The sequence below is a fragment of the Lepus europaeus genome, chromosome 6 (genome assembly GCF_033115175.1).
Source record: "Lepus europaeus isolate LE1 chromosome 6, mLepTim1.pri, whole genome shotgun sequence".
NCBI classification, from domain to species: Eukaryota; Metazoa; Chordata; class Mammalia; order Lagomorpha; family Leporidae; genus Lepus; species Lepus europaeus.
The window spans coordinates 129,444,396-129,460,342 of NC_084832.1; the positions used below are offsets into that span (position 1 = coordinate 129,444,396).

General features: G+C 44.3%; 1 protein-coding gene across 5 annotated transcripts in view; it reads right to left on the minus strand.

Annotated features, from left to right (window-relative positions):
• PUS7L (pseudouridine synthase 7 like) overlaps positions 1 to 15,947 on the minus strand; it is an 83,730-nt gene that overhangs the window by 61,104 nt on the left and 6,679 nt on the right. For all 5 annotated transcript variants that reach the window (XR_009866260.1, XR_009866261.1, XM_062195097.1 and 2 more), the window contains exons 3-5: positions 10,858 to 11,017; positions 7,660 to 7,852; positions 4,377 to 4,475 (exon numbers count right to left, since the gene is read on the minus strand). Coding sequence is in view for 3 of the 5 variants with exons in the window: in XM_062195097.1 (XP_062051081.1) it covers positions 4,377 to 4,475; positions 7,660 to 7,852; positions 10,858 to 11,017 (452 nt within the window). In the remaining 2 variants the exon portion in view is untranslated. The remainder of the gene's footprint in view (positions 1 to 4,376; positions 4,476 to 7,659; positions 7,853 to 10,857; positions 11,018 to 15,947) is intronic.

Genomic DNA, 15,947 nt, shown 5'->3' on the forward strand with positions numbered 1-15,947 from the left:
AGGGGAGACAGCTGGAACTTGCGTGCTGAGTGTTAATGCGAACCCATAGAACTCGGAGAACTGGAGCCACTGGCATTTCTGAGGAGGTAGGGGGAGGTTGGTCTGCACCAATCCGTGGGGATAGAGCTGGAGACAGCGTGGCATGGGTCCAGACTGCAGCCTGGGGAGCTAGAGGAAGTGGAAAGGGGCACCCGTGCCAACAGTGCCCTCTGGTCTGGGCATCTGTGGGAGCTCTCCATGTTGAGCCCTTGAGGCCTCTGAGGCTACATGAGAAAGTGTAGGGAGTAGCTGGGACCGGAGCTCTACCACTTCCAACTTGAGGGTTGCCTGGAACCTTGCCCTACCCTACAACATTGACAGAGTCCCCTGGCCACATCCATCACACACCTCCTGGTATTCACTGAAAGGGCAGCCACAGAACCATAACCCCAAAGATACAAACCAACAGAAGAAAAAATCCAAAATCAACTCCACAGATGCCAAAAGACCCTAAATTCAAGAAATAAGAATAAGGAAGTTACCATGACCACCACCCCCTCCGAGGAACACAACATTTCAATATTAGAATGTGAAGATGAACAGACTGAGGAAATGCTAGAAATGGAATTCAGAAAATTAATAACAGGATTACTCAGCACAGAAAAATCAATAGCCTTTGTATATATAGACAATGCCATGGCTGAGAAAGAACTTGTAAGATCAGTACCATTCACAATGACAGCAAAAATAAGCACCTTGGAATAAATTTAACCAAGGAACTCAAAGATCTCTACAATGAAAATTACAAAACACTAAAGAAAGAAATAGAAGACATTAAAAGATGAAAAAAATCTTCCACGTTCATGGGCTGGAAGAACCCATGAACCCTACCAAAAGCAATTTACAGATTCAATGAGATCCCAATCAAAATACCAATGACATTCTTCATAGATCTAGAGAAAACAAAGTTGAAATTCATATGGAAACACAAGAGACCCCAAATAGCTAAAGCAACCTTATGCAACAAAAACAAAGCTGGAAGCATCAGGATACCTGATTTCAAGACATACTACAGGACAGTTATAATCTAAACAGCCTGGTACTAGCACAAAAACACTCACAGACCAATGGGACAGAACATAAACTCCAGAAATCAATCCATGCACCTACAGCCAATTTATATTTGATACAGGAGCTAAAATTAATCCGTGGAGCAGAGACATCCTCTTTAACAAGTGGTACTAGAAAAACTGGATCTCCAGGTGGAGAACTATGAAATTAGACCCCCTACCTTACACCCTGAACAAAAATCCACTCAAAATGGATCAAAGACCTCAATCTATGACTCAATTCAATCAAATTTTTAGAGAACATGGAGGAAATCTTACAAGATATTGGCATAGGCAAAAACTTCTTAGAAAAGACCCTAGAAGCATAGGCAATCAAAGCCAAATCAACAAATGGGATTACATCAAGCTGAGAAGCTTCTGCACTGCAAAGGAAAGACGCAGCAAAATGAAGAAGCAACCAACAGAATGGGAGAAAATATCTGCAAAGTGTGCAACTGATAAAGGGTTAACATCCAAAATATATAGAGAGCTCAAGAAATTCAACAACAAAACAAACAATCCAGTAAAGAAATGAGCAATGGACTTAAACAGGCATTTCTCAAGAGAGTTAATTCAAATGGCCCACAGACATTTGTGAAAATGCTCAGGTTCACTAGCCATCAGGGAAATGCAAATCAAAACCACAAGAGGCTCTACCTCATTCCAGTTAGAATGGCCAGCATACAGAAATCAGTAAACAACAAATGCTGGTGAGGGTCTGGGGGAAAAAGGTATTCTGATCCACTGCTGGTAGGAACGTAAACTGGTGCAACCACTACGAAGACAGTATGGAGATACCTCAGAAACCTGAATATAAACCCACGATACGATCCAACCATCCCAAACCAAAGAAGAGATCAGTACACGGAAGAACTAGCTGTACCTCCATGTTCACTGCAGCACAGTTCTCAACAACTAAGATACGGAATCAACCCAGACGTCCATCAACTAGTCCTCCAAATCCCTTCCATTCTTCACCTCCATTACCGTGCTATGGACACAATGTAAAGTAAGGATCTAAACACTCAGATTTACCCAACATACAAGTATAAACAGGACAAAAAGAAAGCATTAGGTAACACGTTAACTTTGTATTCACAATTTCCAAAATTTTTTGTTCTTAAAAATAACTGCCAATTAAAAATAACTGCCAAAATCTTAATAAAAGATGTAAGCTTTCACATTTTATGGTAAAGCCTAAGTAGATGAACAGATGTGCTTTCTTTAAGATACCGTTACCCAGTTTCTTTATTTTATCACTGTGTCCAGCACTGGGATTTATTCCCAAACATCTATGTTAGCGAAGGGAAGATCTTCCAAAGAAGTCATTCAACTCAGTGTCCCACGCAATCTTCCTGTTCATTATGCATTCATTTAAACACTGAGAAATTAACATAGCCCAACAAATACTACTGAGCACCTGTCATGTGCCTGGCACTGTGTGAGGTGTTAGGGACAGCACACTAAGAGACGTGGTCTCCATCCAACCACGCTGTCTACTGGAAAAGGTTCAATGAACAACAAAATGCTCTAACCCTTTAGATGAGAAGTATGGGATTCTGCAGATCTGAAGCCAAGGGGGTTCCACTAATGGGATGAAAATGACAGTCCAAGAGTGCAAAGGTTGGTACAGGGGTGCTTCCCAGCAAAACAAGGACACGGCAACTTAGCTCCCGGAACCTGATTCAGACGGCCTCCAAAGGGCCCCACCACCTGGAACTCAGGCCTGGTGGAGTATTCACACTCACGGTGTGTGGAGCACAGCAGAAGTGAAGGAAGTAGTTTTCAAAACGCAGTTTTAAAAGAGATAGTGGCTTCCATTCCCTCTCCCTCTCCACACCCACACAAAGAGTCCTGCTATGGAATCAAAGCCTCAAGCCAACATGCATAGTGGTGTGCCAACAGCAGACCCTCTCCACGGCCATGTCTTGAAGCAGCATGGCCCTCTCGGAGACCCTGATGTACCTACCACACGAGGCTGCTCGCAGACTCCCAACTCTCAGAAAAGATGCCATGGTAAATGCCCATCTTCCAGGGCTGTGGGGTGGTTTTTGTCCTCCAAGGCCATAAGGGCCATACAAAATGATCAATTTGAAAATTAGCCTGCTACAGATTTACTGAATTCAGAGTAATGTCTGTGGTTGCCTTGGCAGGGCCAGACCTAATGATTTTCCTGTCCACGAGTCCAACCTTCCCAATCCCCATTAAAAGCCAGGAAATTTTGAGGTTATACAGCAAAAAATGGATAACAAATACTCTGAAGAATGTAGAACAACTCAGGAACATGCAATAGGAAGTCTGAAAGAGGTAGCAGGGTAGCCATCCAACTTTTGCTTAAATGCTATGAGAAACAGAAAATGCCAGTCCTTTAGGGGAGGAATCCCATTCCTTCAGACCAGAGTTAGTAAAATTTTTTTTTTTTTTTAAAGATTTATTTATTTAAAAGGCAGAGTTACAGAGGTCTCCCATCCACTGGCTCATTCCCCAAATGGCCACAATGGCAGGAGCTGGGCTGATCCAAAGCTAGGAGCCAGGAGCTTCTGCTGCGTTTCCCACACAGGTGCAGGGGTCCAAGCAATTGGGCCACTCTTCCAGTTTTCCCAGGCCATTAAGCAGGGAGCTAGATCAGAAGAGGAGCAGCTAGGACTCGAATCAGCACCCATTTGGGATGCCGGCAACACAGGTGGAGGCTTAACCTATCATGTCACAGCAGCAGTCCAAGAAAAGTCTTTTTTACACCAGACCAAAACTTGGCCCTTGAATTTCCACCCCTGTGCAGAACACAGCTGGTGTGACCAAAAATTTGGGAGCATCTGGCTGCTACAGGGCTAACGCTACACTAGCTTCTCTCACAGAAGTTGTTTTCATTCACTTCTTACAAAAATCTTGTGATAAACAGGTGATCCCTATTTTACAGACAAGGAAACCAAGGCCTGGAGAACCTAAGAAACCTGCCTACAGCAGCACACTTAACAGTCTGTCTGCCAGGGCTGGGGAGCAGTTTCTCTGCCAACTGCCATCTGGACATTTACAACATCATTCACAAGACACACAGAATGATCAACTTAAAAATTAGCCTGCTACAGATTTACTGAATTTGGAGTAGTGTCTGCTGCTGCCTTGGCTGGGCCAGACCTTGTAGCTGCTTAATAAACACGCAGTGACGTAAAACACGGTGTGTCTGTGTATTTACATGTGTCCATGTGCTAGGGCTAAGAAAGCAAGGTGCTGTGGTATATCACGTATAAATGACAAAACAGACAGGATTATGTTTTTTAAAACTCGTACCATCTCCTCCTTCAACAAAGCCAATCCAATTTGGTCAGCGTGAACATTCCTTTCCTTCTCCAACCTCTCGGGACCATAGTAATTCACAAAGCCATTATCCTACAAAGACAACATAATAAATTAAAAAATGTATATAACTGTTAAATCAAAACATGTAACCATATCACTTTAATAAAACAATCCTGTAATCATCAGTAGGCACACGGGGACTACATTATCTGATAAATGCTAAATGGTTAAAGAGCAGAGAGTTAAGAAGGCACACAAGCACAGTGTAGAAAACTCTAAAAATGTATCAGCATTGTCTAACTGTTCCTAAGTGGTTCGCTGGGACGTGGGGACTTTGAATGCTCAACCCAAGAAAGTTCAGAGCACACTGGGACCAACTGTCACCAAGTCTCAGCCCTGCCCTGAAGTTCCTTCTTACTTTCAGATTCTCCCGCTGTCTAAAGATCATGGGAACAAGAAACAGACTTATTTTCAAATCCTGCAAGTGATGGCTCCTTTATACATTCATCTGTTCCTCAGTTAGTAGCAGTTTCTGAAAGCCTGGGGCTAAGAAAATGCCACAGTATCACTTGGGCAGCAACATGTGTGCTCTGCCGGCCAGGCTGCTGCAGCACCTGGCTTCTAGGGAAGGGACACAAACTTGACAGCTCAATGGGGACAAATCTGCCACGATTCATTACTGCACCCTTTAAAGAAATTGTGCAGTGGCTGAACACAGACTCAGCAAGAGAACAGCAGTGCCAGCCAGTTTCTTGAAAGACAGGAGTCATCCACACTCACTTGGTGAGGGGAACACGAGTCTACTCAGTCAACAGGCGCTGCTGACAGCCAGGCAGGACTGCTCAGTGAAAACAGCCAGGACAATCTGTCGGAGGCATGGACAAAAGGAACTGCACTGCTTCCTCCTATAGTTCACGAACACCAACTATACACAGCATGAGGACTCCCTGCGCTAAGTCTCAGAGTTGAGGGGTTTTAAGGCTGCCAAATTTAGAGAAGATAACATCAGAAAAAAACTTTGCAATAATAATTTTAACTCCCTCTCCAAATTACTAAAAAAGGCTTACGACTGAAAGCACTACCTCCCTCTAACAGAAAACGCAGACTTTATTTTCAGGTTTTTCAACTCCCTCCTCTCATCAAGAAAATCAGTCAGAGCTGATTATTTCTAATAGGAGTTTTCTAATTCTTAGTTGTATATTTCTAAGTACCAATGAAATGTAATAAATGCTATCAGAGTCTAGAGAAACATCCTCTATTTTTAAGAAACATCATTTTAGCGACAGATTTTCAGAGGGAAAAAAGGTAGAACTGCAGGTAAGCCCATTATGAAAAAGGTCAAAACCACATACAGAGTATATAATCAGAGAAGGCCCATCAATATGCAGGTGAGAGGGCTTCAAAGAAAAGGACCTCAGGGGAAGACACTTTTTGCTTTTCAATGATGTTTTCCTGCAGGGGAAGCAAACTTGAATGCAGGTCTCTGTGGCCAGAAGGTGGGACCAGTGTTTCTCAATGTCAGCTGCAGGGCAGAATCACTTAAGGAGTTTTTATAAAACACCAATGCCCAAGCAGCTACCCGACATGTTCTCCTTCCATTGGCTTGGGAGCAGAAGTTGCTGACACCTTTACAAAGAGTTGAGAATTACTAGTGTAGATTAGGGGTTGGCAAACTACTACAGCTTACAGGTCAAACCCAGCCCCACACCTGTTTTTGTCAATAAAGTTTTATTGCAACACAGCTGCGCCCATTCACTTGTGTGCTGTCTGTGGCTGCCTCCATGCAGTGGCAGCTGACTAATTGCAGAGGGACCGCAGGTTTGCAAAGCCAGACATTTATTACAGGGCCCTCTGCAGTAGAAACGACCAGACTAAGCCTATGGCTGCATGCAAATTTAAATGACAGGCAGAAAAAAAAAACTTCTTTTTGATAAGACATCCTAAAATATGTATGTTCTGTAATTTATAGTCACTGAAGAAAATCTAAAATTAGGTTAAAAACAGATTGGGTACAATTCTGAAATGTAACTATTTACCAAAGATTTCTGAAAAGTATTACTGAACAAAATTTACAAACAGGGCCGGCACTGTGGCTCAACAGGCTAATCCTCCGCCTTGCGGTGCTGGCACACCAGGTTCTAGTCCCGGTCGGGGCACCGGATTCTGTCCTGGTTGTCCCTCTTCCAGGCCAGCTCTCTGCTATGGCTTGGGAGTGCAGTGGAGGATGGCCCAAGTGCTTGGGCCCTGCACCCCATGGGAGACCAGGAGAAGCACCTGGCTCCTGCCTTTGGATAAGCGTGGTGCGCCGGCCACAGCGCACCAGCCGCGGTGGCCATTGGAGGGTGAACCAACGGCAAAGGAAGACCTTTCTCTCTCTCTGTCCACTCTGCCTGTCAAAAAAAAAAAAAAAATTTACAGACAGACCCTATTCTATCTAGGCAGATGCTAAAAAAAAAAAAAACCCTTATGTGAAGAGTTTCCTTTGCTTCTCTAGGAAACTCCATCCGTGTATTTCTTAAACAATAAACCACTTGCTATTTTGGCAAAAAAGGTATTAAGTAGTTTCACATTTGATCTTATAAAAATTAAGCTGTCTGAAATGAGGCTTGAGTGTTTTTCAATTCACCAGTTCTCTGTAACACTGGGAGCCTACATGGCAGGGGTATGGCATCATTTGCATGCTGTTCCAGTGGTGCCTTCCCCTGTATGTTGATTGCATGTGGTGCCTATGTCTGTGTTTTTTTAAACAAAAACATTATGTCTGTGTTTTTTTAAACAAAAGTATATAAAGAAGAAAACAAGGGCCGGCGCTGTGGCGTAGCACGTAAAGCTGCCACCTGCAGTGCCGGCATCCCATATGGGCGCTGGTTTGAGTCCCAGCTGCTCCACTTCTGATCCAGCTCTCTGCTGTGGCCTGGGAAAGCAGAAGATGGCCCAAGTCCTTGGGCCCCTGAACCCACATGGCAGCCAGAAGAAGTTCCTGGCTCCTGGCTTTGGATCAGCGCAGCTCCGCCCCTTGCGGCCAACTAGGGAGCGAACCAGTGGAACAAAGACACCTCTCTCTCTCTCTGCCTCTCCTCTCTGTGTGGCTCTTTCAAATAATTAAAAAAAAAAAAAGGAAAATAAGCCAAATGACCCTAATTATCACTTCAGACTGTAATTATGCATGCACATGAACAGGCACAAGGAAAAGCTCCCCTCTGGCCTCTGTGTGGGGAGCAAGCCTGTGAAGATGTTCCCGCACTGCATCACAGGGACTTTACCTTCTTCCTACCTTCACGTTTTCTATGGCCTCCAAAATCCTCTCTCTCAGGTTCACAGGATCACCGTTCCAATTTCTTACATTCCTGATGACAATGTCAAAGTGATTTCCTTTTTGTTGACCAAGTCTCAGAGCTGCATTCACAGATCGGACATTAAACACATTCATTCCCTTCTTTCCAATTTCTTTTTCAATACTTTTCAACCTGTAAGTGACATATCATATAGATTCAGTTAAATCTTACATTTAAAATTTTCTTTAATATTAAGCTTTTAAAAGATAGTTGCTAGGTGACCTCTTGTATCAGAATACTACTAGAAAATTTATTTTCTATTTTTATTTGTACATTTGTTATTTCAACAAGTGTATACTATTTATTCAATGTTATAAGCTGTTATTAACAGTTTATCCAAAGAACTCAGACGTACATCGCACATGCTCTGGTTCCACACGTGCCCCCTGAGCCTGATGTTGCCTCACAGCAGAGGACAGGAGCTCGTGCAAACCTCCTACTCCTTCCCTTTCCTTCTAAGACTGTATTTGCAACATTACCAAAAATCACTGGTACCTGACAATATTCCTGAAATCCCGCTCTGAACACCTCTTCACTCAGACCGCAATCCTTTCCCAGCAGCTGAAGGATACGTTCTAGTTTTCAAAGCATAACTTTTAAGATCGTGTAGAGTTGACAGAAACTCCCCTTCACACCCACATTTTCTGCAGTTCTTCTAGGAATCATCCGCTCCATTGGGCAGACTTTCCTTGAGTGCCCCTACAGATCTCTACATTTCTGATAAAATCCTACTCCTACTTAAAAGGTAAGTAAAACGCTATATTTATAAGCTAAATCAAAGGCATCTCTCCTAGGGCTACTAACATGTCTTTGGTAGTTAAAAAATAGCTTCTGTCTCACACACACCCTCTAACATCTGATGTCCTCTCTGACTGTTCTGCAGTCCTTGATCATGAAGGCAAAACCTCACACACTGCTATCTTTCTTAGAAGAGATCCCCAGCGCTCACCACAGTCCACACAGAATGGACACATAACCACCTGATGACTTACAATCAGTACACCAGGGTTACCTCAAATGAGGCTGAATTTTGGTTCAATGATTCAACTTTTTGATGTTTACCTTAGGAAATAGCCACAAGAAACAAATTTTAGTATCAGATTATTACTAAGTTCTATTTATAGCAAGAAAACTAGAAGGCTAAAGTATATCAGTCTACAAGATGGACATGACTTTGAAGTACTCTGTGACATAAACTTTCATACAGCAATATTAAATATTCTTTAAGTTTATTCATTTGAAAGGCAAACAGACAAAAAGAAAGAGGAAACGCTTCCATTAGCTGGTTCCTTCCCCAAATGCTCGCAATAACCAGAGCAGGACCAAGCCAAAGCCGGCAGCCCAGAACTCCAATCTGTGTCTTCCATGAGTGGCAAGGACACAAGTACTTGAGCCATCATCTGCTGCCTCCTAGGGTGCACATTAGCAAAAGCTGGATAGCAAGCAGAGGTGGGACTCAATCCCCAGCAATACAGAACACAGGCATCCCACGCACCTGCTTAACCTGCAGCTCCACAACACCTGCCCCAATTATTTTATTCTAAAAAGGAACATATAAACTGTATGACTTTCATATATAATAAATGTCTTTCTGCCATATATGTATATGGCAAAAACAAAAAAAAAAGTTGACAAAGAAATGGATAGATCAAAATGTTTATTGTAGTTATTTCTGAAAAGCCGAATTATTGACTTTTCTTTTTTATACTTTAGCATCTACAATGCATATACATTTATTTTACAATTAAAAATGCATTTAAAATTTGATTAAGCTAGAGAGAGGCTAAATTTGAGTGGTTTACATTCTATTTAACAAGGGTTTTTTGTCTGTTTTAATTTCTATTTTTCATTTGAAAGACAGCAGGGAGAGACACAATGCTCCCATTCACTAGTTAACTTCCCAAACACCAATAATGGTCAGGGGGCTGGAGTCAAGAACCAGGAATTCAATCTAGGTCTCTCATGTGGTGGGGAACGAACTCTAAGTGAGCCACCTCACTGCCTCACAACGTCTGTACTGGCAGGAAGCTGGATATAGAACCACAGCCAACTGCTTCAATGTAGGACGTGGGCATCTTAACTAAATGCCCACTCCCAACAAGGATTTGCTTTAAATATATGGAGCCATGATAAAGGCACAGAAGTCTCACAGCAATTAAGAAAAAAACTATTCCTGGCCGGCGCCGTGGCTCAACAGGCTAATCCTCCGCCTTGCGGCGCCGGCACACCGGGTTCTGGTCCCGGTCGGGGCACCGATCCTGTCCCGGTTGCCCCTCTTCCAGGCCAGCTCTCTGCTGTGGCCAGGGAGTGCAGTGGAGGATGGCCCAAGTGCTTGGGCCCTGCACCCCATGGGAGACCAGGATAAGCACCTGGCTCCTGCCATCGGATCAGCGCGGTGCGCCGGCCGCAGTGCGCTACCGCGGCGGCCATTGGAGGGTGAACCAACGGCAAAAGGAAGACCTTTCTCTCTGTCTCTCTCTCTCACTGTCCACTCTGCCTGTCAAAAAAAAAAAAAAAAAAAAAAAGAAAGAAAAAAACTATTCCTATTTTTTCTTAACATAAACTGCATACTTAAATACAGTACGGGATGTTTAGAAACAATACAATTTAAAATATGTCACTTCTCAAAATTTCGACCCTTAAACTTCCTTTTTAGATTTACATTTAAGATTGGGGCTGGCACTGTGGCATAGGGAGTTAAGCCAACACCTGCAATGCCCTGGCTGCTCCACATTGGATCCAGCTTCTCACTAATACCCTGGGAGAGCAACAGAAGTTGGCCCAAGTGCTTTGGTCCCTGCTCTAACATGGGATGCCTGGATGAAGCTCTTGCCTTCTGGCTTCAGCATGGCTGAGTTCTGTCCATTGTGACTATCTGGAGGGTAAGCCAGTGACAGAACCTCTGTGTCTCCGCCTCTCTTTGTAACTTTGCCTTTCAAATAAAATAAAGCTTAAAAAAAAAAAAAAAAAAAAAAGATGTAACTTATTTAATATATTTAACTTATTTAATATTAGTAATATTAAATCTGTGATCAGTGAGCCTAACATATTCCAAATATTCTTCTGTTTCTAATTTCATATTTACTTATGTGGTACAGCATGGAATGAAGTTCTCTTCCAAGGCAGCACCATATTACCTCTCAGGAGTCACTTTTCTAACAACCATGGCTTGGTAGGTTATGGCTTTCTTGTCTTTAAGGCCTGTGTAACTAAAATCCGGAGGAATCACACCAAGTTTGGCAGCTAAATGATCAATTGCTTCAAACATGTCCACATTTTCCTTTCGTAGGGTAAAAGCTGAAACAAAATTAATCATTGGTTACAGTTACCACGTATCACTCACATTCTTAGCAGACTAACAGATCAGTATAATGACACAAAACTAATTTACACAAAGAATATATTTTAAGTCAAAATTCAAAATAAACATTATAGAGCTCAGCTATTATTTAAAAAATGCTAATTGACTCATTCAAGGCACACAAGGGTGGTGTTTAGATACAGTGGAGATGCCCACATTCTGTATCAGAGTGCCAATTTGGGTCCTGGCTACTCTGCTTCCAATCCAGCTTCCTGCTAATGCTCCTGGGAAGGCCGCAGATGATAGCCATAGTAGTTAGGGTCCCTGCCACTCATTTGGGAGATCTGGATAGAGTTCCTGGCTCCAAGCTTCAGCCTGAGCCAGTCCTGGCTGTTGCAGGCACTTGGGGAAGGCATCAACTGATGCAATATTTCTCTCTCCCTTCCACACAACCTTTCAATACACAAATACTTTTTTTTTTCCAAAAAAGATTAAAATTCTGGTTCCTTAATCTGACATTTATTTCCAGCCCAAATTGGCATTTTTGGTCTCCCCAGTGCCAGTTCCACTCATATATTCCACAATACTGCAGCAGAGATAACCAGAACAGTCAGCAGATTTGCATTTCTGAACAGCTGGTCCCAATAATGCATGTGTTCCATTACTCATCATACTTCTCTTCATTGTTCAAGAACCCACAATAGCAGCAGTTTGCCCTGAAATTATTTTCAGACTGCAAGGCCAAATGCTTGGATTATGCTTGTTTTATTGACCATTATTCCCTCTAACTCTAGAACATCTGAACAAATAGTCATATATCTATTGAAGTAATGAACAAATGGGTGACCCAGACAGGTGCTGATTACTTACCTACACACCTCCACAAGTCATCAAAGTCTGCACCGCCACACCCAACAGCACCCAGGCCACCTCAGCTCCCTGCTCACTCATCCCACTGACTGGGAGTTCCAGGACAGTAACGCAGTATGTGAACACTACACCATATTCACATACAGAGGTCTCCTCACTGCTAACGTTAATAACTAGCTCTCAGTGTTTCAAATATGTCCCAGATAACCTTGGGCATGACACTGTGGACATACGGCACACAGAGAATCAATCCCAGACTTGTTTGCAATATCAGCCTGCAGCTGATTAGCCTGAGTACGTAAGTATTTCTTGTTACCCACAAAAATGCACAATTCAGAATAGAAACATTTCAAGAGAATCAGATCCATGACACTGCTGCATTAATTAATTTGCATTGACGTAGAAGGTCATGTTCTTGAACGTTTAAAGAGAATGAGACTTGTTCCAGTTACAAACATTCAACTGATTTATACTTATCTTTTCACATTGATTGTTGTTAGCAATATGGGAACATTTATAAAAACTTACAGATGACTAATTTATGAGTTTATTTAATGTTTATAACACTTCCCTAATTACTTGGAAAAATCGAAAACATTCAAAAGAAAATCAACTATCCCAAATTTAAAAATTGAATTTCAGAGACTTCTACTTCAAGCCATGTTGTAATAATTGGAACCAGACAACATCCCACTGTCAATATACAGGAAATTGGAGTTCAACAATGGAACCAGCTGTTCTCAGACACCCGGGAACAGGCCTGAACCTCAGAACCGTGATCCAAAAGAAAAGGAAAACAAACGAGGTGAACCCTAAAACATCCTGGTGCAGCCCAGGGCAGCAAAACCCAGGTAGGGCACACAGTGCTGCAGGAGTAGGGGAGTGCAGGTGAAGGTCAGGTGAGTGGGCTGGAATTCACAGGCAGAGCATCTGCTAAGAGCAAGTCATGCAGGGGAGGAGGTCCAGAAACCTGCACAGGTGTTCCTGCCAGTTGTGGCTGTGTCTAGGGTTAGGTATTCTGTATCACTCATCTCCCGTCAGGTCACAGGTGACCTCAAGCATGGGGGCTCACAATAGCCATTTATCACTCCAGGTTTGAGGCCAGAATTCAAGAGCACCTTGGCTGGGCGGCCCCAGCTCAGGCTTTCTTGGAGGTTCCAGGCAAAGCCGGCTGAAGCCGCAGCTATTCCAGAGGCTGACAGGATCTGGAGAGCCACTCCCCAAGGGGCTCACTGTGAGGCTGAGTCTGCAGTAGACTGGGGTACAAGGCCTCAGCTCCTCTGCAGTGGGCTTTCCCCAAAGGGAGCAGTCCCAGGAGGATGCAAAGTAACCTGAGGCTTCACCTCACATGCCATCTCGAGTCCTAGTCTCCTAGTCACTCAGGCCAGCATGAGTGAGCATCAGGATAGGGTCACTGGGGCCACCCTGCATGCGAAGAAACCAGTCCACAGCCTGGCTCTCACACTCTGGTCCTATCCTCACTTAAAATACACTGCCTCCGTCCAAGGCTCCTGGCAACTCATCCCGACAGGGCAGTAACTCAAGTTCTAGAGCCTCACTGAAAACAATCCAAGATTTCAATGACACTCCTGGAGTACTTCATCTTGAATTCAGATCCTCAGATACAATTCCTCTTGGTATGAAGATGCTGAAGGATGGTGAAAAAGAAACAAGTCTGCTTTTCACACATGTCCAAGTGTGTGGGACACACAAGGGCCAGTCACTTCAGGCTTCTTACCCAGGCTGAGGGAAAACTGGGAACAGCGGGAAGTCACATCTGCACAGCAGTGATCTGGCATGATGTAGCCAGGGGCAGGCTGGTAGCTTCTAGATTGCAACTCAGTCCCCCCAGTACCTGAGAATGATTGGTGGGGGCTCTTGGGCCTTGCCTTGGGGTCTTATTTCCACTGGGAGGAGGGGACTTTCCTTTCTTTGTAAGATAGTGTGTTTATGGCAGAGCAGTCTTCTCAGTTAAAGCTGTCCTTTAAAATCTTGCTGACCCTTGAAAACCCTAGGTGGGCCTCCTTAGAGCCCATTCCATTAAACAAAGCACACTGAGCTTTTGTTAAGAAAAGACCATTTCTACTTTGGGCTGAGGCTGCGGAAGGAAAACATTCACAAAGCTTCAAGAACTGGAGTCTAAGTCAGGGACCCCACGATGGTCCTCGGAGGGCCTTCCGTCTGAACCATTCTCCCAGGCACTGCTACAGGTGCGAGATTCTAACAGAGCATTCAACAACTGCATCCTAGATCTCCTGTCCTGATCTCATCTCGGGTGATCTGTTTCCACATCTGGGGAGCCTGGCTGCTTCATATCAGTTTTTCTTTTAAATTTCTAGTACAAGCAGTAAAAAGCCAGGTAGCCTGGACATCTCTGCAGGTGGAGCATCCCTCAATAGATGTGTTTTCTCCCCTTCATCTGGCTGCAGACTGCTGTGCTATCTTTCCTTGCATGATAAGGATGCCTTTCTCCCAGGCTCTAACATTAGCCCCACATCCCTTTCAACTCTCGCAGCTCTCCTGAGTGGCTCTTAAAGTTCTGCCCACAGACAGGTCCCAAAGACACTGCTGCCACAGCTTCAGGCAACTCACTTTCCGGCACCAAGATCTTCATCAGAGATTAGTGACTGAAGCAACAATGACTACTTACTCTGTTAGGAATGACTGTGTCCTCCCCTGAATCCCAGTGTGGCTAATGTGCAAAAACGCCCTCTGTGGAAGTAATAAAGATTTTAAGATTTATTTATTTCAGAGAGTTACAAAGAGGGACAAGGAAGGAAGAGAAAGAGAGAGATAGAGAAAGGTCTTCCATCAGGTGGTTCATTCCCCAAATGGTGGCAATGCCTGGAGCTGGGCTGATCTGAAGCCAGGACCAGGAGTTTCTGGGCCTCCCAAGTGGGTGCAGGGGCCTAAGAGCTTGGCCCATTTTCTGCAGCTTTCCCAGGCCAGAGCAGAGAGTTGGATCGGAAGTGGATCAGCCATGTCTTGAACTGGCGACCATATGGGATGCCAGTACCGCAGGTGGCAGTTTCACCTGCTATGCCACAGCACCGGCCCCAGAAGTAAATAAGATTAAATGGGGCCGGTGCTGTGGCGTAGAAGGCTTCCGCCTGCAGTGCTAGCATCCCATATGGGCACCAGTTCGAGTTATGGCTGCTCTACTTCCAATCCTGCTATGGCCTGGGAAAGCGGTAGAAGATGGCCAAAGTCCTTGGGCCCCTGAACCCAAGTTGGGGACCCAGAAGAAGCTCGTGGCTTCAGATCGGTACACTTTTGGCCACTGCAGCCAACTGGGGAGTGAACCAGTGGATGGAAGATCTCTCTGCCTTTCCTCTCTCTGTGTAACTCTTTCAAATAAATAAATCTTAAAAAAAAAAAAAAAAATTTTAAATGAGGTCATACATAGAACTGTGAGGCAGGAAGTTAGAAATTAGCCTAAGTGATTGAGAAGGGCCTGAGGAAACTGACATCCACAGAAGGCCAGCATCTGCATTTGACAGTCCTGCCCAGACTCTGAGAACCTGCCAGGTGGTCCCAGCTCTTCCCCCAAGGAAAGCTCCCAGGAGAATTCTCTCCCCTCAGGACCAAAGGGGTTACCTGACCTGATAACATGGGGCAATAAAATCTTCACAGACGCTCTAAGGGAAGCCCCTTTACTATGCCAAATAAACCCTGCTACCTTTCTTACCACTGTTCTCTCTCAGTCTGAATTCATTCTTGCACAAACACAAGAACCCACAGCACCCGTCTCTGCTAACACTAAGGTGGCCTCTGCCTCTCTGCTGAGTGGAGAACTGCAACCAGCTTGGAGATGCGGTCGAAGCTGCAGGCCTAGGCTGCCCCATGGAGCAGTGGGCTAAGCTTCTGCCTGCAGCGCCAGTTTGTGTCCTGGCTGCTCCTCTTTCGACCCAGCTCTCTGCTATGGCCTGGGGAAGCAGCAGAAGATGGCCCAAGTGCTTGGGCCCCCGCACCGTGTGGGAGACCCAGAAGCTCCTGGCTTCTGACTTTAGATCAGCTCAGCTCCAGCCATTGCAACCATTTGGAAAGAGTGAACCA